Source organism: Cydia splendana, chromosome 12 (genome assembly GCF_910591565.1).
Source record: "Cydia splendana chromosome 12, ilCydSple1.2, whole genome shotgun sequence".
Lineage (NCBI taxonomy): Eukaryota > Metazoa > Arthropoda > Insecta > Lepidoptera > Tortricidae > Cydia > Cydia splendana.
In genome coordinates this window covers 9,135,996-9,158,810 of record NC_085971.1, presented here as the reverse complement: position 1 = coordinate 9,158,810, position 22,815 = coordinate 9,135,996, and the positions used below count along the sequence as shown (strand labels likewise).

The 22,815-nt window shown below is 39.6% G+C and overlaps 2 protein-coding genes across 2 annotated transcripts in view; one reads left to right on the top strand and one right to left on the bottom strand.

Moving 5' to 3' along the window:
• The window catches only part of LOC134795563 (intraflagellar transport protein 172 homolog), a 47,506-nt gene extending 36,780 nt beyond the window's left edge, over positions 1-10,726 (bottom strand). Inside the window, exons 1-10 of the mRNA XM_063767459.1 lie at positions 10,666-10,726; positions 10,369-10,540; positions 8,249-8,441; positions 6,912-7,095; positions 6,333-6,467; positions 4,044-4,231; positions 2,677-2,816; positions 1,173-1,249; positions 822-938; positions 190-325 (exon numbers count right to left, since the gene is read on the bottom strand). Of these exons, the coding sequence (XP_063623529.1) occupies positions 190-325; positions 822-938; positions 1,173-1,249; positions 2,677-2,816; positions 4,044-4,231; positions 6,333-6,467; positions 6,912-7,095; positions 8,249-8,441; positions 10,369-10,540; positions 10,666-10,704 (1,381 nt within the window). The 5' untranslated portion in view covers positions 10,705-10,726. The remainder of the gene's footprint in view (positions 1-189; positions 326-821; positions 939-1,172; positions 1,250-2,676; positions 2,817-4,043; positions 4,232-6,332; positions 6,468-6,911; positions 7,096-8,248; positions 8,442-10,368; positions 10,541-10,665) is intronic.
• A 229-nt stretch (positions 10,727-10,955) lies between these two features.
• LOC134795431 (large ribosomal subunit protein eL14) lies at positions 10,956-11,857 on the top strand. Its single transcript, XM_063767269.1, has 2 exons — positions 10,956-11,055; positions 11,295-11,857. The coding sequence occupies exon 2, from the start codon at positions 11,301-11,303 to the stop codon at positions 11,799-11,801; it is 501 nt and encodes a 166-aa protein (XP_063623339.1). The 5' UTR covers positions 10,956-11,055; positions 11,295-11,300; the 3' UTR covers positions 11,802-11,857.
• The last annotated feature ends 10,958 nt before the right edge of the window (positions 11,858-22,815 follow it).

The following is a 22,815-nucleotide window of genomic DNA, read 5'->3' as shown; positions in this document are numbered from 1 at the left end:
CAGACTTATATTTTCATGGTCACAGTTATGGGGTGATGAAGGAAACACACGACACAACTTTATTGATACGGATTTTGGTGGCCGAGAAAAGAAAATATTAAAATGGATGTGAAAGGATTGACGTCTTGATGTAAATAAATGCAAGACAGTTCCGCTAGCCTAACGTAAGTGGGTTGACTCTGTCCTCACCCGTAGTCAGATCCACAACGGCAATGGTCTGCCTGTCCAGCAGATACGCCAGATGCTTCCTATCGCCTTGTTCCTTGTCGTTCCCCTCATTGATTCGCACGCTGAGCACGTGCGGGTTAACGCGCTCAGTTCGCACCTGGATTGGAAAATTTATTAGCCGCTTGTGTTCATTATGTAAGCGGCTCATGCATAATTAAAGCGATCGGCACTCGATTAGCTTAAATAATAGCTTAATATGGTACGACTACGGCACGTTTTATTTAACAATGTGCAATGTTTCCTCGTTAATGTTGGATGAAACAAGTTAAAAATAACTATTAAGGCCTGTGCACGCCGGCTGCGTGTGCGTGACGTGCACGTGCGCGTGCAGCGTTTTAGTATACAAATCCTTATGAGAGACGGCACACCGCTTGCGTGACGTGTGCGTGTGTGGCTCCAACATTTTAGCGCACGGCAACGTGTGCACGTCACGCAAGCGGCCGGTGTGCACAGGCCTTTATTAGGTAAAGTTACGTTTATTTTACCAACTTTTATCTAACCGTTAGTGGATATTAAATAGAAATAAGGTTGATGAATTGCGAATTGACAGAGTGTACGATGGTGCCAGCAATTTTATCAAAAGATCAACTCACAGTATGCAATACTTTGTCGAGTCCGTATTCGACGACGCTCAATTCGCCCGCGCGGTGCAGCAGGCAAGCTCCGCCGACCGCGGCGTATATCCGTTCCCCACTGCCGGACCATGGGATCTAAACAAAACACGTAGGTCAAAGTTCCTTGCACCTGTTCCTGGTGCCCCTGATACTGTAGTAACTTTATATAACGTTCCATATTAAATTCAACGTAGATATAGACGAGGCTTCCTTCTGATTATTATTGGTAGTTACACTACCAAACATTGATTGCACGGCCACAACTGCCCGCTTTTGGGATTTAAATGTTAATCCACACAAATACAAGTAATATATTATTTCTCAACCCACCTCGCTTGTCAAGCCCCGTGCTATATCGCAGAGTATGAAAGTGCTGGCTGTACGGCAAACCGCGTACCAATCGTTACCTGAAAACATAAAGAACTTCAGCGATATTTTAAATTATGGATTGATAATAGACAAAACAATAGGTATATAACGAGCGCAAAGTATTCTGGCCGCAGTTTTAATAGCTGAAGTAGAGATAGGGAGCATCATTGGCCAGCCGCGTTAGCACCAGATAGATAGATAGATAGATAATTTGTTCTTTCATACCCACAACATACATACATGGCATTAACAATATACATGGCATTGAAAAGTACAAGATATCCAGACCAGGCCGCGTAGCCAAGATGCCAATCGCTTACGCTCCGTAGCGATCGAAACGCAACTGTCACTGTCACACCAATATGGAAGAGTGATAGAGAGACATAATGCTTTTCGTTGTCGAAGCGATAGCGATTGTAACCTTGGCTAGGCCGGCAGGTGCTTTGGGCTCCCTTACTGGACTTACACAGAGTCCCACATCAAGCATCTGTATGTCTACTTCATATCTTACCTTTAAAGCGGACATGAAATATGTCGGACGCGTGTTTAGTGGTGACGGTCATGGGCGGCGCGTCGTTGGCCAGCCGCGTCAGCACCAGCTGCTTCGGGTTCCCGTGTTGGACGTCCACAGAGTCTCACATTAAACATCTGTATGTCTACTTCATATCTTACTGAAATATGTCGGACGCGTGTTTGGTGGTGACGGTCATGGGCGGGGCGTCGTTGGCCAGCCGCGTCAGCACCAGCTGCTTCGGGTTCCCGTGTTGGACGTCCACAGAGTCCCGTATTAAGCGTCTGTATGTCTACTTCATATCTTACCTATAAAGCGGACATGAAATATGTCGGACGCGTGTTTGGTGGTGACGGTCATGGGCGGGGCGTCGTTGGCCAGCCGCGTCAGCACTAGCTGCTTCGGGTTCCCGTGTTGGACGTCCACAGAGTCCCGTATTAAGCGTCTGTATGTCTACTTCATATCTTACCTATAAAGCGGACATGAAATATGTCGGACGCGTGTTTGGTGGTCACGCGGTCATGGGCGGGGCGTCGTTGGCCAGCCGCGTCAGCACCAGCTGCTTCGGGTTCCCGTGTTGGACGTCCACAGAGTCCCGTATTAAGCGTCTGTATGTCTACCTCATATCTTACCTATAAAGCGGACATGAAATATGTCGGACGCGTGTTTGGTGGTGACGGTCATGGGCGGGGCGTCGTTGGCCAGCCGCGTCAGCACTAGCTGCTTCGGGTTCCCGTGTTGGACGTCCACAGAGTCCCGTATTAAGCGTCTGTATGTCTACTTCATATCTTACCTATAAAGCGGACATGAAATATGTCGGACGCGTGTTTGGTGGTGACGGTCATGGGCGGGGCGTCGTTGGCCAGCCGCGTCAGCACTAGCTGCTTCGGGTTCCCGTGTTGGACGTCCACAGAGTCCCGTATTAAGCGTCTGTATGTCTACTTCATATCTTACCTATAAAGCGGACATGAAATATGTCGGACGCGTGTTTGGTGGTGACGGTCATGGGCGGGGCGTCGTTGGCCAGCCGCGTCAGCACCAGCTGCTTCGGGCTCACGTGTTGAACCTCCACAGAGTCTCGCCACACCCAGCGTCTGCCCACAAAAAGTTATAAACATCACAGAACAAATTATACTTGTGAAATGCTACGATACTGAAGCTTAATTTTTGTAAACATATTTTATTTACACGAGTACTGGGACTACTGGGTGCCTAGCCAACGTGCAAATCGTTTACGCTCCGCAGCGTAGCGTAGTTATCTCTCTCTCTGTCATTCTTCCATATTAGTGCGACAGAGACAGTTGCGTTTCGTTCGCTACGGAGCGTAAACTATTGGCACGTTGGCTAGGCACCCCGGTTGTAAATGTGAGCGCACCTGAAATAGCCGGTCGCGCTCCCATAAAAAAAATTGTACGGGAGCGCTAATGTGTGGTGACCTCGATTGTTTTATGTGCTCTGTCTATTAGGTGGGGTGGTTTGTATGGACATAGATATATATATAGTTTAATCTTTTTTTTATATCACGTCGGTGGCAAACAGGCATACGCCTGATGGTAAGTGGTTACCGTAGCTTACAACTCCAGGCGGCTTAGCACGGTCGCGTTTTTATCCCTTGTCACCATGCCTGTCACGTTCTAACAAGTATGTAAGTGCGAAAGGGACGCGCATAGTGATAGTCGATAAAAATGGAACCGTGCTGAGCCCGCAGGGGTGTCATGTGATATGAACATTACAGGCCCTTTAGGAACCTATACACTCCTTTGTTGAAGTAGGTTCTGGGGTACTAAAGTAATTCAAGGCGTTCCAAATACGGAACAAAGCATTTGCTTCGGACCGACGACGAACTAATAACGCTATAGACTGGAGCTACGGGCTACGGGCTACGGCGTAGCGCTACGAATATAGTAACTCAGTGAAAGCGGTAAAGTGACAATGCTGTATGTTAAATCCGTAGTGAAATAATTCCAGTAAGTACGTTAAATTGTGACATATTATTAGGAACTTTTTTATGCATATTTGCAATCAAAATGTTTTCAAACAAGTTTGTCAGATCCGTAGAACATAGTACTTAACACATTCATTGTCACTAAATGCTACATATGCTATAGCGCATAGTCGCTACGAACAGTGTACCCGACTGTCGGGTTCTTGGCCCTGAATGTGTTAAATATAATAACCATCTCATTACGACATATAGTGACGTAATAAGGTTACAAATAAAAATAGTGAGATTTAAGATATAAGTATAAAATAAACGTAAACCTTCTTAATCAAAATTCTTATTTTTTAATTTATGCAAATTCAAAACAGCGCACAATTACCTGAGAACAGCTTCAAGTAGTATAACAGCGCCGGTTTGCGAGGCGACGGCCAATTTGGTCCCATCGCCGCTCCAGGCGAGGGCGCGCGTCGCATACAGGTGGGGTATGGGCAGGAACGTCAGGTCGAGTCCGCCAGACTCCTTCATGTCCCCCACGAGGAAACCGTCGAACGTGCCTACTGCTATCGACTGTTACACCCAAAATACAGTTTAATTCAATTTCTTCAATTTGATCTTATCGCCGTTTCAAGCGAACACAAGTGTGAGATTGAGATGGGGTGAAATGGCAGGTCGAGTCCGCCGGACTCCTTCATGTCCCCCACGAGGGGACCGTCGAACGTGCCTACTGCTATCGACTGTTACACCCAAAATATAGTTTAATACAATTTCTTCAATTTGATCTTATCGCCGTTTCAAGCGAACACAAGTGTGAGATTGAGATGGGGAGAAATGGCAGGTCGAGTCCGCCGGACTCCTTCATGTCCCCCACGAGGGGACCGTCGAACGTGCCTACTGCTATCGACTGTTACACCCAAAATATAGTTTAATACAATTTCTTCAATTTGATCTTATCGCCGTTTCAGGCGAACACAAGTGTGAGATTGAGATGGGGAGAAATGGCAGGTCGAGTCCGCCGGACTCCTTCATGTCCCTCACGAGGAAACCATCGAACGGGCCTACTGCTATCGACTGTTACACCCAAAATATAGTTTAATACAATTTCTTCATTTTGATCTTATCGCCGTTTCAGGCGAACACAAGTGTGAGATTGAGATGGGGAGAAATGGCAGGTCGAGTCCGCCGGACTCCTTTACGCTCAAGAGGGGACCGACGAACGGGCCTACTGCTATCGACTGTTACACCCAAAATATAGTTTAATACAATTTCTTCATTTTGATCTTATCGCCGTTTCAAGCGAACACAAGTGTGAGATTGAGATGGGGAGAAATGGCAGGTCGAGTCCGCCGGACTCCTTTACGCCCAACAGGGGACCGTCGAACGGGCCTACTGCTATCGTCTGTCACAACTATTAAGGATAGTTTAATTAATACAATTTGATTATATTGCCGCTACAGGCGAGAGTGCAGGCTTAGGTTACGGGAGGAATGGAGGGCGAGTCGGGCTTCTTCACGTCCTTAACAGTTTCTATTATAGTCATGCAAGACCTCAATGGTGACCGCGCTTTAAGAAACGTTCTCTTAAGAGCCCATCAACGTGCACACTAGCGCCACTGCTAAATAATCGTGATTATTTAAATTTAACGAAAGATATTTAAAAAGGGGGGCCGCTACGTACTGTATTTTGTATTTAAGTACCATTTGGATACATCAAACTGCATGCGTCCAAAGTTAAAACGGCCGTTTTTGTTTTGAGTTCATAGATCGACGAATCCAGCAACATAAAATCTAGTCTGATGTATTCAAAAGGTACTTAAATACAAAATGCAGTACGTAGCGGCCCCTTTTTTTAAATATCTTTCGTTTTTAAATAATCACGATTATTTAGCAGTGGCGCTGGGGTGCACGTTGATGGGCTCTTAACACGTACGGATGAATGCGGGAGTAAAACATGAACGCAGTTACTGCGTGATAATGACAGGATAAAACATCTCTTTGTATAGACTTATAGATGATGTTAAACAGTAGTGCTTGCACTATTTATGTTATTACCACGCGATAACACCGAGTCCATTAAACCGCCGATAATGGTGAGCATTATGAGCAACGGCTCCAAGCTCCGCAGCAACGCGCCCGCGCAGACGCCGCGTAAACCGTGACGTGCCCATCACAGCCTCCCACAATCAACTGCTATGTAATAGTTATTTGTTTTACAAGGGGGCAAAGTTGTTGTTTAACCGCTCGTGCTAATATTGATACCCGAGCAAGCGAAGGACCCCAAAATTGAAACACGAGCGTAGCGAGTGGTTCGAAAAATGGAATCAAGAGCGTTGCAGGGGTTTCAAAAGCACGAGGGTTAAACAAAATTTGCCCCCGAGTGAAACACAAAATTTTTCACCACACCAACCCGAAGAAAATATTAACTGTAAGATATCAAACAAAATCAAATCCAAATGATAGTTCTTAAATATTTATCATTCCACACCATCATTTAAAAGTCAATTGTATCAGCAAACATAAGAACCCAACTCAAAATTTGCATTTGATTACTTTGCCTCACATGTGAATAAAATGCAACTTTGCTATCAGTTTTTGAACAATCAAAAGAGCCTTTACCAGTTGGTGTGGTGAAAAATTATTATACTACAGTCAGTAGAGATGACTATGGTTACCTGTCCAGAGGGGCTGGGCGCGGCGACCGTGAGGTCCCTCGCGTGCGGCGGCAGCGCCGGCTCCACGCTCCGCAGCAACGCGCCGCCAGACGCCGCGTACACCGCCACGCGCCCGTCACACCCTCCTACTATCAACTGCCGTGCAAAATTGTTATGTTTTGAATCTGAATCGTGTGTATGAAATGAAATAGGTCGATAATTAAGGCTAATTATTCATTTAAATAGTGAAATTAGCACCTATTTTATTACCCAAATATGCATTAAGTTTTGTCACCATATATACCAATAGCTATCCTACGATATTATTTCTCTCATCATATTTATAGCTACTGATAGCAGTAACTATAAATACCTATGATGAGAGAAATAATATGGGGGATGATGAGATGGGATTTGGTATGGAACTATGTGGTACCATAACCAAGAATTGGATTCTTTATTTATGTAGATATACATTGACAGCGTTGCGTTTAACGTAAATGACGGTGGACGTGTACAAATTACCTACTCCAATACTTTCTACCACGCTATTTACTCTTACCACGGTACTTGGCTACCCAATAGACTCGTGTGACTTACGTAAGGAGGCAGCATAACAAGAGCGCAGGGCGGCAGAGCGTAGCGCAGCAGCAGCCGCCCGTTGACGAACAGCGTTCCATCCACGTGGCCTGAAGCGAGCGTGCCGTCACCGCGAGCTAGGGACACGCAGCAGGCGCCGCCCGACCACAGGCTGGAGCTCTTGTTGCTCTTGCAGTCGAGGGACCTGAGTAAACGACGATTGATAATACTAGCCACTTTTTTATGGAGCATTGAAAGCGATTGGTGGTATAGTGCAGCGATATATAGTAATGGTGGATGGTGGAGCAAAAGAGTTTTACACTGGTACCCACCAGATGGCGGGCGAGGGCAAGGTCATCCGCTCCGCCGCTGGCGAGACGACACCGAGCAGGCAGGCATAGCCTGGGCCAGTCTGGCCGCCGACAGAAAACTATGGTGTGACATGGAGGAGGCCTACGTCCAAAAATGGACAAACCCACATAAAAATACTTAGTAAAAAATTGTTTTTAAATTCTTTTCTTTGTAACTTTATTTCAAAATGATACTTAAACTCTAAATTTAATTATAACATTTATATTTGGGAAATAAAAGGCTTTTATTATTATTTATTATTATTTAAAGTAATGAACAACGGTTCATTTTTGTACCCTGAAACTAGGGTGCCGTCACAGCGACACACAGACCCACCTGACCATAGACTGGAGCTTTTGTTGCTCTTGCTGTCGAGAGACCTGGGTAAAAAGCCCCTGGATAACTAAAATAGGGAGCGTTGTGAGAGCGGTTGTCGGTAGAGTATAGTTTGTATATACAACGGTACATAGTTGATGAAGAAAGTTCTAACAACGTAGCTTGAAGGAGTACCGCCCGACTGCAGGCTGGTGCTCTTGTTGCCCTTGAAGTCGATGGACCTAGGCAGTACCCTTGAAAACCCGAATTGCGCAGCGTTGTGACAACGATCGGCGGTAGATAACCGTGGAAAGCTAGCTAGGTGACCTGACACAGCTGTAGATAGCATGTTAACACATTCACTGCCCCCGACGCACATGTGCGTTCACCGGCATACAAGTAACAAAAATCCCCTTTCAGTAGGTACCTGATCTTGCCATCACAGGTGACACTATAGATATAGGGCAGCAACGCACAGGCGCGCCAGTCAGAAGGAACTTGTTGTAGATCACCTTCTGGCAGGACCAGTCCGCGCCCACGTGGTACACGAACACCATATTGTCGCTCTGGATTATAGCAGTATCATCCAACATGTTGTATACCTGCATTAGTAAAATACTTCCCCACGTGGCCACCGGTTGCGAATATCTTAATGCACGTACGTAGATCAAATAAAAATCCCCTTGGAATACCTGATCTTGCCATCGCTGGTGCCGGTATAGAAGCCCTGCTCGGCCGGCAGCAGCCGCACAGGCGCGCCGGTCAGAGGGAACTTGTTGCAGATCACCTTCTTGCCGGACCAGTCCGCGCCCACGCGGTACACGAACACCATGTTGTCGCTCTGGGCTATCCCAAGCAATTCTGAGTTGTCGCTGAACGCCAAACCTGGGAAATTGCAAAGCAACTTGTATGCAACTTTGGATCAGGTTAGGGTCTACTGACACTGAAATTACGGTAAATTTAAAAAAATGCAGTTAAATTATGCAAAACAGATAGGTACCATTAAAGAGTTTACAGATGATAGGTACTTTTGTCATGTCCGAATTTACATATTTATCCCTCGTATTTTTTTTATAAAATTGATATCGTTTTTATTCATATAATATCATATATGAATAAAATGGATGCCGAAATTTGACTAGGTTGTTAAATATATATAATGTATATATACATACATATAGAAAAATAAACACAAGATACATAGGTACCTCTACAGGTAGGTACAGTCAATTTCATAAAATGGTACCAAATATAAAATCTGCGATCGTTTTTAATTCCGTTTTAATAGGGCTTTTTTTGCCTTTGTTTATGTATAATGGGTACCTACATACCTACAACGCTACAACTTTAATCATTGCATTGCAATAACCGACGATATCAAACTACTACCTACTACCAAAGAGAATAGATAGTATAGAAAGCTATTGCCAAAGTAAATTTTGTAGTCACGGTACATTTACTGCCATCTATCGACACACGATTAAAACTTAAAATAAAATTGAAAATGTATAAATTAATCAAAATATGTTTACGGATAAATGATTTTTAATTTTTATGGTTCCATACTGACCCATGTTCTTTCACTGATATGTGTTAAAATTGTTAAATATCAAACGGTGTCGTCAACGCCATCTAGCCGAGAATAGGCCAAAGGTATGGCGCCATCTAATCGAGAATGACTTTTTCTTGATTTCCGAGGCACGTTTTTAGGGTTCCGTACCCAAAGGGTAAAACGGGACCCTATTACTAAGACTTCACTGTCCGTCCGTCCGTCCGTCCGTCCGTCCGTCCGTCTGTCAGTCTGTCACCAGTAGGGCTACCGCCAATACCGAAAATCGTCAATTGCGGGCATTTTTCTCTGTCACTCTAATTACGCCTTCATTGGAGTAAAAGAGTAAGATCCCCGCAATTTGCGAATTTCGGTTTTCGCGGTAGCCCCTCTGGCTGTATCTCACGAACCGTGATAGCTACCGTGACAGTTGAAATTTTCACAGATGATGTATTTCTGTTGCCGCTATAACAACAAGTACTAAAAACAGAATAAAATAAAGATTTAAATGGGGCTCCCATACAACAAACGTGATTTTTGACCAAAGTTAAGCAACGTCGGGAGTGGTCAGTACTTGGATGGGTGACCGTTTTTTGTTTGCTTTTTTTTTCTTTTTTTTTTTGCATTATGGTACGGAACCCTTTGTGCGCGAGTCCGACTCGCACTTGCCCGGTTTTATTTTCTTAAGCCCCCTCCTCACTCGTGCGCGAATCGCGGCGCGAAGTCGCGAACGCGAGTGTGGCGTCGATTTTCGCAGACAGCGAAATCGACTCGACACTCGCATTCGCGGCTTCGCCCGCGATTCACGCGCATAGTCTGGAGGGGGCTATAGACTTTATTTCTCTTATACGGAGTTATATATATACAGGGTGTAATCGTTAAGTGTGGCCAGGCGATAATTCCGTAAATATAACAGATATCAGAAAACTTCAAATTGATATCGAAAGTGCGTTACCCAATGAGTAAAATTACATTAATGACTTTTTTTAAATAAAATAGAAATATCCCATACATTAACTTTGAGGGGTGAGTCGTCGTACTAAATCTATGTTTGGGATATTTCTGCTTTTATTTAAAAAAGTCATTAATGTAATTTTACTCATTGGGTAACGCACTTTCGATATCAATTTGAAGTTTTCTGATATATGTTATATTTACGGAATTATCGCCTGGCCACACTTAACGATTACACCCTGTATATCTTTGCTACTACTAACTATATAGTAGGATGTTATTATTGTTCAAAAAACCATAAGTGTGTACTTGTAATAACGTAAGACTTCTTCCCAGCGGCAGGGTCAGCGGGCTTAGTGCTGAACTTGTCTCGTCGCACTCCGTCGCGGTCGAACAGCAGCACCTGCCGCTCGCACGTCGCCACCGCCAGCTTCACGTTGTTCGCTGACCAGCATATGTCGGCGATAGGACTTTCGCCCTCCTATAGTTATCAAGAACATAAAATATATACCTAATTAACTGAACTCATTATACTAGCAATAAATTAACTTCAATTTATAAATTTATAAATTAAATGTAATGTAATTACTTGTGAATTATTCTTACTTGAGCTTCCATTAACGTCTTTGAATATTTCAAACGCATTTTAATCTAGTATTATTATCAAACGAAAACGTAATAATGTATTGTTCACTGTGTGTATTGTTCTGTCATTGTTGCATAGCGACAGCAGGCGACATTTAAATTGGCGCCATATCGGAAATACCCAGGCATAGAGAAATATAGAATAAAATAAAGTAGTGATGGGAGGGTTCCATGATTGACTTCTATAGAACCCCTAAATTCGTCGTGTCGTGTGAACGTGACTTATGTCATACCGACATTTAATTTCCCGGTTTTCGCACTATGCTTATACATGGCAACACTTTGACATAGCTGTCAATTTACCGGAAACTCTTTTCGTTAGTACTTTTCATTCGTGAAGACGTTGTCTAGGTTAGAAATTATTTTATCTTTTTGAATCGAGCTTATAGCGTGTCGTTTTTAAGTTTTAATTTAATTTTGTGAATTGTGACTTTAATTAAATACATGTTTCAAACATATTTTGGTTTAACACTTACAGTGACACAAGGACTATAGTGCCGGACTTGTCTTTGCTATTTACAAGAAGTATGAAAGTGTCTTCATGTGTATAAGTGATAAATTTTACTAAAGTAAACTTTGATGTGTTGCAGGACGTCATGCCATTCGCGAGGTACGTTGAACCAGGGCGAGTAGCCCTGGTAGCCGATGGCCGCTTGAAGGGAAAGCTTGTGAGCGTAGTCGACGTCATTGACCAGACACGCGCCCTCGTCGACGGACCCGGCAGCGGTGTCCCTCGCCAACAGATCCGCCTTAACCAGCTGCATTTGACCAAGTTCCGTCTGAGCTTCCCCTTCACAGCGCCCACCCGCGTCGTCAGGAAAGCATGGATAGACGCTAAGCTGAACGAGAAGTGGGCCGAGAGCCAATGGGCACAGAAGCTCGCTAACAAAGAGAAACGCGCCGCTATGACAGATTACGACCGTTTCAAGCTGACGTCGGCACGTGTGAAGAGGAACCGCGCGAGAACAGTGGTGTTCAAGAGCCTGAAAGTGAAGGCGGCGCGCGCCGGCGTCTTCGGCAAGAAGGCCGTCCCCAAAACGAAAGTCCCCAAGCCGCGTACCAAGAAGCCCGCCGCCAAAAAACCCGCGAAGAAGTAATTCTTGTGTCTTAGAGGTTAAGTGACAATCAAGGGACAAAATAAAGAATTACTTTTAAGCTATTATGATGTGTTACATTGTTAGTCCCTTTTACTATCCATTTTGTGAAATGAGGTGAGTTAAGTGGTTATTACAGAACATGTGGTGTTTTTTCTTTACTCAATTTGTTTTATATTTCAGGGGTGGCTTGGGACTTGCTGCTATAACCTAAAAGGTGTGCTTAATATATAAATCACCCATATAATTTTTCGATAATTATTTTAAAAATGATGATTTTAAATATAGTCTCGTTCGTATGAACTAAATGATTTTAAATTTACCACCTTACTGAACCTTTTTACTTAAGTATCAAGATTTACAACCTTTTTATTTGTTACTTATACAAGACTAATATTTCAGATCAACATAAACTGGATGCCAAAATGCTAGATGATCTAATAAATTAAATCAAGAAACTACTAAAAGTACACTTTATGGTGAGTAAAAGTAATCAAAACCTGATATTTTGTAGACAGCAACTTAAATGATGAATTTAAAATTAGTCTCGTTCGTATGAAAATTTATGATTTCAAACTTACCACCTTACTGACAAATCTTCTTATTTTGTTTTATTATGTTTGGGTTTAGTCTGCTAGTAACACTTAATTCTTTAATTTCAGTTACCGCAAGTGAAATTGGCTAAGAGAGGTGAATATGGTTCCTGTGGCCAGGCTGAATACAATCCACATTTTAAATATAGGTAACTATACATTTACTTTTACGTGTAGTCAATATGGAAAAAATCTGAACTTACCAATATGTTACCAGCATTTAATTATGATGCATTCCTATTATCCCTCTTTACGAATATAACTAAATATGAGCTATATAATAATAGGAAACACATGCCTTAACCCTTTACCAGGCTAAGGGATATATATTTCCCACATACGGCACTTCAAACATGTGTTCTATTTTCAATGCGTAAGTCTGACATTCAATTGTCATTTTTGAAATGTCAGCCTGGTAAAGGGTTAAAGCATGTGGTGTTCACAGACTGAGCTGCTTTGCATATCAATTTCCACACTACGTAGCTCTGTGTAGCTGACGAAAATTGAAACATATTTACTCATTTTCATGTAGTTTTGCAGTAACTAATGCTAACAATTGGGATATATACTTGACCCTGCCAAAGCCGATGTGTGAACAGGACTACTGTCATGCGTGACTCTGGTCAGGAACATTATCACACTCCGTGTAAGTTGTGTGATCTCATGGCCACACAACCAAGGGTTGAGTGTGACAACTATTCTAGTTCTGACAAATTAACATTAATATTATTATTTAACATTTAGTCATAGTATTTTATTGTTACAGGGTCTCCAAATTTGTGCATGAGGATAAACTATAAGACCTTTTTTGGTAAGTTTCTTTTTTTTTACCCAAATTTTATTGCAGGTGAAATCGGCTACACTTTTAATAGACTAATAGCTGGTGTTTTGTTGTCATATTTCGACTTTAATATGAAATAGTTTACAACTAGTAAAACGCAAAAACTATATTTTAACTTTTTTGCTCAATACACTAGTGTGTATATGTCGCAGTCTTTAGTGTGAACTGGTCAAAAGAACTTTTAACCGACAAAAACAGGCAAAACTGCGTTTGACTGAGCATGTTGGTCAAAAGTAGTTTTACCTGAAAATCATTGGTTAATAGTAATTGTGACTGTTACTATCAGTCAAAAGTACTCCCAGAAATAGGTAGGTTAGGGTGTTTTTTTTTTTACTTTGCCCAAAAAACGAAACTGTTCCCAGAGATAGGTAGGTTAGGGTTATTTTTTTTTGCTACGCCCTAAAAACGAAACTGCTGCCAGAAATAGGTATGATTTTCAGGTAAACCTACTTTTGACCAACATGCTCAGTCAAAAGCAGTTTTGCCTGTTTTTGTCAGTTAAAAGTTCTTTTGACCAGTTCACACTTTTGACTGCAACATATACACTGTATACATGTGTATAGTTACATAGATTAGCTTTCTTCATTAGGTTCTCTATCTGTCAAATGCGAGACCCTGCCAAAGCCGATGTGTGAACAGAACTACTGTCATGCGTGACTCTGGTCAGGAACATTATCACACTCCGTGTAAGTTGTGTGATCTCATGGCCACACAACCAAGGGTTGAGTGTGACAACTATTCTTATACTCATATTCTCGGAATGAATTATACAATGTGTCCGGTCAACCATGTCGGAGCCGTTAAGGGCGTGTAGTACAATCGATTTCATCGATAAATCACCACGTGTTTTTTTTTAAGTCAACGGTAATGAAATGGCGGCATTTTTAATTTTTCAAACACCTGAGCACGGGTGCACGTGGTATTTTTGGCATTATCTGTAAATTTTTCGTCCTACGAATACAAAAAATATCTCATTGGATAGCTAAATATGTAAGCAATCGATTAAAGCTAATAATTGTATGCAAACATTTCAATAGCAAGGCAAAAGAAAATATTAAAAGTAAATAATTAGGACAGAAACGCATTACTTTTTCAGTTTTTATTTTTTTATGTAAAAACTGGGTCGTTTACCTACATTTTTTTTGCTCTGCGTTTGTAGTACAGGATATTGGATAGACATCAATACCAAAATTACGTATCTGACATAATAACTTTAGAAGTTACAGAGGTTCCAAGATGTACCTAAAAATGTTGTTTTTTTACAAAAGGAGAAAAAATAAAACAAAGCGCTAATAATAATTTAAATTTTAATAAAAATCATAACAAAAGTATCTTAAGGCTAAAGATGACTAACTAGTTGAGTAACTGCTCAAAATAGCCCCCTCGATTTTGTAGACAAGCAGTTGCTCTTATCGCAATATGCTGCGTAGACCGCCGAATCATCTCCTTATCTTCTCTTAACATGTTTGCATGTTCAATTATTCTTTGCACTAAATCTTCCCTTGTTCCGGGTATGTCGACGTACACTCTTTGTTTCAAGGTGCCCCATAGAAAATAATCGAGTGGAGTTAAGTCCGGTGATCGAGGTGGCCAAGCGACATGTCCGTCACGTCCAACCCACGGGACATAATGCTCATTCAAATAATTTCGCACATCTCTTGCAAAATGTGGAGGAGCACCATCCAGCTGCAAAATCATCCTCCTCCTGTATGCTACAGGCAGCTCCATTAATGCGTCATGGAACTGTGTTTGGAGAAATTCTAAAAATCATGGGCCATTCATTGTCCCATTGTTGTAGAATAATTGGCCCAACTAAAATATCGTCAATGATTCCCGCCCAAACATTTACTGAGAATTGGTGCTGGAATGAACTTGGTCTCACAGCATGAGGATTCTCCAACTGCCACAGATGCTCGTTGCGGTGGTTTACGTATCCCAAACGCGTGAAAGTGGCCTCGTCGGTCCACATAATACGTTTCAAAAACGTTTGATCCATTCGTGCTCTTCTTGTTATCCAGGAACAAAAAACTGATCTTGCAGCGTAATCTGGTCCAATAATGTCTTGTACTCGTCTGAAATGGTAAGGGTGTAATCCTTCTCTTTTTAATACTCTCCAGACTGTCCACTTGCATAAATTCATCCTGTTGGCTATTCTTCTAATGCTCAGTCTCGGGTCGTGTGTGACTAATCTTAAGATCTCTTCTTCGTCCTGGGGTGCTACAAGTCGAACACGTTCATCGGCGGGTCTTCTTATGCCGTTCTCAGCGAGCCGTGCATGAATTCTTATGAATGTGCGAGCATTCGGAATGGGTCTGTTAGGAAACCTCCTTGCGTACTCTTGAACAGCAGCATTAGCGTTCCCGTTGCAAAACCCATAAACGAAATGTATGTCAGCAGTGTGCTGACTAGAATAGTGGCCGTCTTCCATTTTAACAAAAACGGAAAATAAACAGCAGGTCCAACAACTAACAAAAGTTTCAACAATAACACAATCGAACTGAAGTAAGCCGAAGATAGCAGAAGTTTGTTATCACAACGCAGAGCGAGGGATGACTGATTGACCTGGCAGCACCCCTTGACTTATCTACCTGCTTGTAAAAGAAAAACTGGGAGTGGGGATGATAATTCTTGGGATTATCTCAAGTTATTAATAAAGGTAATTAACAGGGTCATATTTGAACACGCGTTATTTTTGAAGTATCAAAGATAGGGCTATGATTTTGGTATGCATTTCTAGCTAATATCCTGTACTACAAATGCAGTACGAAAAAAATGTAGGTAAATGACCTAGTTTTTACATAAAAAAATAAAAACTGAAAAAGTAATGCATTTCTGTCCTAATTATTTACTTTCAATATTTTTTATTGCCCTGTTATTGAAATGTTTGCGTACAATTATTAGCTTTAATCGATTGCTTACATATTTAGCTATCCAATAAGATATTTTTTGTATTCGTAGGACGAAAAATTGACAGATAATGTCAAAAATACCACGTGCACCCGTGCTCAGTTGTTTGAAAAATTAAAAATGCCGCCATTTCATTACCGTTGACTTAAAAGAAAAAACACGTGGTGATTTATCGATGAAATCGATTGTACTACACGCCCTTAACGGCTCCGACATCGTTGACCAGACACATTGTATAATTCTTGAAAGTTTAATGACTGTATTATATTGTTACTACTTGTTACAGATTGAATTTGTGCATGAAAACAAACCAGAGGATATACCTACCTATTTGGTAAGTTTATAATATTTTTTTAACGGATTGACATCATTAAAATACAAACTTGTTACAAGGATATTGGTAACAAGTGTTACCACATTCAAATATGTTATAAAAATACATATTGCCTCTACAGACTACCACAAACTTAGAGCATTTAGTAACTGGAGACGTCATGGCTGTCATTTTCTGTACAAAACAGTCTGCCGATTTTTTGTGGAGGAGGGGACATCGACTGTATTGCTATTTCTACATGATTTGTACATAACGTACAAATAGCTTAAAATTTAATATTATATACCTACCCTACAATTTCAATGTTAATTTCAATTATCAATAATATTTACTAGACATTAATAAATTTGTGCTATTAAAATTTAAATTACAATCTCCTAACCATTGTTATAATACCTAAATTATATAACTATTTCCTTAACACTGTCTAGTACCTAGTATAATTATTTTAGATTTAAGACTATTGCTGTGCCCTACTAGGGTCCATGTGAAACTTACTATTACTATGTAACAACCATGGATGCAATAAATAAATAAACTGAGCCATGTGCCATGTCAGACCACACATAAGTTTGCACAATTGTGCAAGGTTTTCGGCAGAGGGGTAAGCTCTTAACCCATTCAGGGCCAGCGACTCAGCGTATGGGTCATGCTCAAACAGTTCCGCAGGGCCAGTGACTCACATGTGAGTCTTGAATAAATTCCGATTTAAACTTAAACGAAACGTAATTTGATGTAATAACGTAAGTATCATATAAGCTAACAACCATTTCTACAAGGTATATTAGGTTAAAAAATTATAAACACGTATTTTTTAATGAAAACAGGGTCTAGAATATTCAAGTTTGGTTTACTATCAGTGCAATATAGTAAATATACTGAAATTCTAGATACATATGCGATGCAAGCAAACAGAAAAATCCATATTAAATAAATAAAAAAAAATATATATATTTCTGAAGTTATTGACATGGCTCAAGGTATGGGTCACCGTGGCCTGGCGCTACTTGTAAAAACTACTAATGTTTCCGTAGCAGGCTAAAATAAACTTTATTGGCTTGTTTTAAAGCTTATTTCATGTTGAAGCTATTTGATATTGTACCATTTTACAACTGATTACTGTTTGGATGATGGTAAGCCACATTTTGTAGGAACCAAACCGTAGTATAATAATATTTTGTTTTGTATAAGGGGTAAGGCAACTAGGATTTTCTCCCACTGTACATGTCATAATATTTGGTGATCGTTGTATTGTATCTTAGGCAATTACCTACTAACAATGATGTTAAGGTCATTTTTTTTCGTTTCAATATAAAACAAGGCGGTTGAAACAGTCATCACTAACTAATATGTATTGTATTACAAATAGTTTGTGACAAATATTTACAAGTTCTTTAAAACATCGTGGTTTCTACGGCAGATTAGAAGTATTATAATACATTTTAAGTTCTCTATTGTTACTAATATAATGGCGTTTACCAAAACAAAGATAAATGACCGACTAGGTGTAAGCTTATCGGACACACTTGGACAATAAACAAGGAATGCATCCGAGCGGCGGCGGCGGTATTATTTTTCATGTGGTATTTGACGTATTTGTCACAAGAGTTCAAGAAGTGATTCATCCCATCCCCCCTATTAGAGATGTATTTTGGAGTAACATGGGAAATAAATATTATTTAGTCACGATTTATTCGTGGGCGACTTTATACTCCTCCTGTGCTGTTGTGATTTCGTATTTTGTGACCATGGCTATGGATTACCGGAATTTGAACCCGCCTTACCAAACTGCAATAGGTAATTAGTTTTTTTTGATAGGCACAGAAAAACGGTGGTTAGTAAAAATGTTGCATAATGCTGTTCAACTGGCCGGCTTCATAAGCGGCGATTTATTTACCGTGCGCGCCAGGCTCGAGACTCATAAGCTGAGTCATACGTTTTAGCTAAAAACGGTTTGTATGGTGGCCCGGCGTATTGTGTACGCTCAGCGGTTCGTGGCCATGATTGGGTTAAAGGCGACTCCAGTTCTTAAATGCTCTAAGACAACAAGTACAGTAGCTTAATTTTTTTTTTTTTAATGATGACTATATGTATCGCCCCTGTCTGATTCTTGATGATTGATCATTCCTGATGATATATTATTTTAATATTGATTGCAATTGAATTATCTGAATTTTAAAGATTTGATTTTATTTACAGGAATCAAATTGAACAACAGTTGTAAAGATTCTTTTTAAGGTGAGCAAAACCTCATCATTAGTAATTTTATTTTGTGTTTTCTTAATAATTATGTGATGACTTATGTATCGCCCCTAACTGATATTTGATGATCGATTGTTCTGATAGTTAAAGATCATTAAATCAATTTGTTTGGGGAAATTCATCATTATTAATTTTTCTTTTGTTTCTTTACATGCAGGGACTTCTTGAAGGATTTAATGGAATGATACTGAATAAAAGATAAATAGTGAGTTTAAATCATATTAAATTAAAATTTAAACTATTTTTTTTTTTAAATACTATGATGACTATATGTATCGCCCCTAGCTGTAGTTTGATGATTGATCTATTCTGATAATTTATCAAAATAATTTTAAATCATATTTTGAAACTTAATGAAGCTATAATAATAAAATATTTTTTTTATTTTCAGACTAACTTTACACAGTTAATTGAAGACGAATGAGTAGAATTGAAAACCAAAAATATATATGAGGTTAGTGTAAAAAATACAAGTAAAATACTTTGGTACATTACTTACTATGATGACTATTTGTATCGCCCCTAGCTGCTATTTTGATGATTGATCAGTTCTGATTAACCAAAAAAATCTAAAATATTTTAATATGGTTATGTATACGTAGCTCATTGTAATATATTACTTACAGGGTGGGCTAGTGCAAATGACCGCCAGCATATCAAAATTGCAAGAAGAAAATGACAATGAGGTAAGTTTAAAAAATATTTTAATTTTAAATATTAAAACATTGCATTTGTATTGTGATGACTTTTTGTATCGCCCCTAGCTGCTATTTTGATGATTGATCTGTTCTGATTAACAAAAAAAAACAAATATTTTAACATGATTATATTGATTATGTATATGTAGCTGAATGTAATCTATTACTTACAGGATGGGCTAGTGCATATGATCGCCAGCTTATCAAAGTTGCAAGAGGAAAATGACAATGAGGTAAGTTTAAAAAATATATTAAATTAAAATATTAAAACATTGCATTAGTATTGTGATGACTTTTTGTATCGCCCCTGGCTGTAGTTTGATGATTGATCTGTTCTGATTAACAAAAAAAAATATATTTTAATATGATTATGTATATGTAGCTCAATGTAATCTATTACTTACAGGATGGGCTAGTGCAGTTGACCGCCAGCTTATCAAAGTTGCAAGAGGAAAATGAGAATGAGGTAAGTTCAAAAAAATATATTAATTTCAAATATTAAAATATTGCATTAGTATTGTGATGACTTTTTGTATCGCCCCTGGCTGTAGTTTGATGATTGATCTTTTCTGATATTGAAAAATATATTTTTATAACATAAAATGTACTACGTGAAACTCAAAATCCAAATCTCTTTACAGGATGGTGTGCTGCGAATACCAGTATCACTACTGCGTACTTACCGTGATCTATGTGGAAGAGGATGAATCTAATGGTAAGTTTTTAGAATAATTACAGTACAGTACATGAAGCAGAATTAGCCAAATTGTAGCTAAATGTCTCCTCATGCAGGACATAGCATCTCACCCCTCAGTATTATCCTCCTAATGCCCAGCCATACAAATGAAAAATCCAAAATTTGCCATTGAAATTTGAACCTATAGTATAGAAAATAGAATCGATTTTGCGTTGTTGGAAAATTGAACGAAACAGCAAAAGCGACTGTTCCAATTGAATAGGATTTAAGTTTCATTGAACTGAGGGTACTATAGGTAGGACCTTGGGCCTTAGGAGGTTAGAACATATACTTACCGTGATGACTTTACGTATCGCCCCTAGCTGTACTTTGATGATTGATCTTTCCTGATTATTGAAAAAAGTATAATTTTAAAAGTATTGGTGTACCAACCATTATAATAATTTAGTTGTCCTTTTTTTTCTTCAGAAGCATTCAAGATTTGGCACACTTGAAAAACCCATTGCAACAACTATTGAAAAAGGTATGCTATCTCATTAAAAATATTGTTTAAAAATAGTAAGTCAATCAAGATACTGTTCATAAAATATTTACATGATGGTATTTACAAGCATATATCATAATTTCATTGACGAACATTTTTTACTGATAAAATATTTAACTACAGTACAAAAAATATCTTATATAGAAACCCTTTTTTTAATGACAATTACTTTCTTTTCAGATCTACAGTACGAGTATGGTGCAACGATTTAATATTAGAACTATTAGGTAAGTTTTTATCTTTCTCAAAATTATTTTTATTGTTCGAATGGTTGGATTTAAAATATAAATACTTGAGGTTGGGAAGGTCAATATTCATAGCAATTTTTTCTTAATATAAATTGTACTAAAGTTAACCATGTGATGAACTACTTAGTTATCCCTGGCTCACTAAACCGTGGGGATAATATGGTATGGTAACATCTGATAGACACTCTAACTGTACGAGAAATTTTTTTTAGAATACTCGTATTAACCCATGCTTTATTTTAAGATGCTGAATTAATGAAGCCCAGAAGTATCATGATATCGAGTCACGTTCCTCGCCAACCTGAATTGTCACAGGTAATTATTTAACAGCCTGTATTGTATTTCACTGCTACATCTACATTAATTTGTATTCTTTGAAGAAAAAAATGTTTTTCATACAGTAAAAAAAAATCTCGCTTATGTTCAAAATGATGAACTACTTAGTTATCCCTGGCTCACATAACCGTGGGGAGAATATGGTATGGTAACATCTGAAATGACACACATAAAAGTTGCAAATGATATGTATATGGACCTGTATTAATCACTGTTTTGTTTTGTTCTCAGGTGTGAAGGTAGCAAAGTCGAACAAGTTATTGGCAAGTTTCAAGGTAAATAATACCTTTCATTTGTAAAATAATATATGATCTAGCTACTAAAACGTAGAGGTTATATTCTCTTTGCTAGCTACTATAGCCTTCTTAAAACTTTCGTCGGCAAGAACAGCTTTGGTCGGGGATAGCTTTACTTGCCATTTTAAACTTAGCAGTGATTAGCAAATGCAATTTAATAAATGATTTTTTTCCGATTTAAATTTTGAGCTTCTCCCTGGAGTGTTCAATCTCATGAGCCCTACCCTTTTACTGTCTACAAAGGCGCTCACATCTTGCATTACTGTTAACTCATAAAATAGCTTCTTGAACGCATCTAGTTTGGCAGAATAGGATGACCGTGGCCCCGAAAACGAGACGCGTGACGAATTTAGGCGCGGTTTGCAATGAAATAATATAATTAGAAATAGTGTATTATGAATGTGATGAACTGCTTAGTTATCCCTGGCTCACAAAACCGTGGGGAAAATATGGTATGGTAATATCTGAAAGCACATGTATATACGTGTAAGGTAACATAAAATAAAACTTGTGCTAATCATTTATTATTCGTTACAGGTAATTTATAGACTCCCACAGCTATGAAACGAAAAATATATACTTTCAGGTAAATAAAGCCTTTCCTGAATTGAATAATTTTAAATTCCAATCTCAACCATAGGGGCTGTCCATAAATTACGTCATCGATTTTTGACGATTTTCCAACATCATCCAAAAATCATGCTTCGAATGACCCCGTTTCCTCCTACGTCATGCTACCATCATCCGATGTCCAGACCCCCCCCCCTAATTTGAAATGACTTAATTTATGAATAGCCCCATACTGATGATCACTAGTACAGTCATCTCCAATAATATGTTACACAACGAAGGCCGCAAAAAAATCTGACACGATTTTATTTGTAGAGCTATGAGAACGTGTCACATATTTATTGCGACCTTCGACACAGAATAACTAGTAGTACTACCGTACAGAAAATTCACTCCCTCACAAAAGTAGATTTAGGTATAAAATTATACCTATATTCGCCGCCTGCAACAAAATTGAAACTTATAACCGCGCACGAACCGTGAATTTTCTTTGCGCGAGCGCCACGTGACACGACTGTCGTGCGGTCGAGCGGCAGCCCACTGCCATACGCCTGCCCTGCCCGGGAGGCCGCCGGCCAACTGTACCTAAACTGCGTAGTGACACCCCCCTGCCTTCGAAGAGTTATGTATAATGCAGGTGACTGTACTACACTTCGGGTTCGCATTTGGTGAACTCTGGAAAAGATTGACA

Excerpts from the sequence above, each read along its gene's own strand:
- LOC134795431 (XM_063767269.1), top strand. The coding sequence starts at position 11,301 with ATGCCATTCGCGAGGTACGTTGAACCAGGGCGAGTAGCCCTGGTAGCC.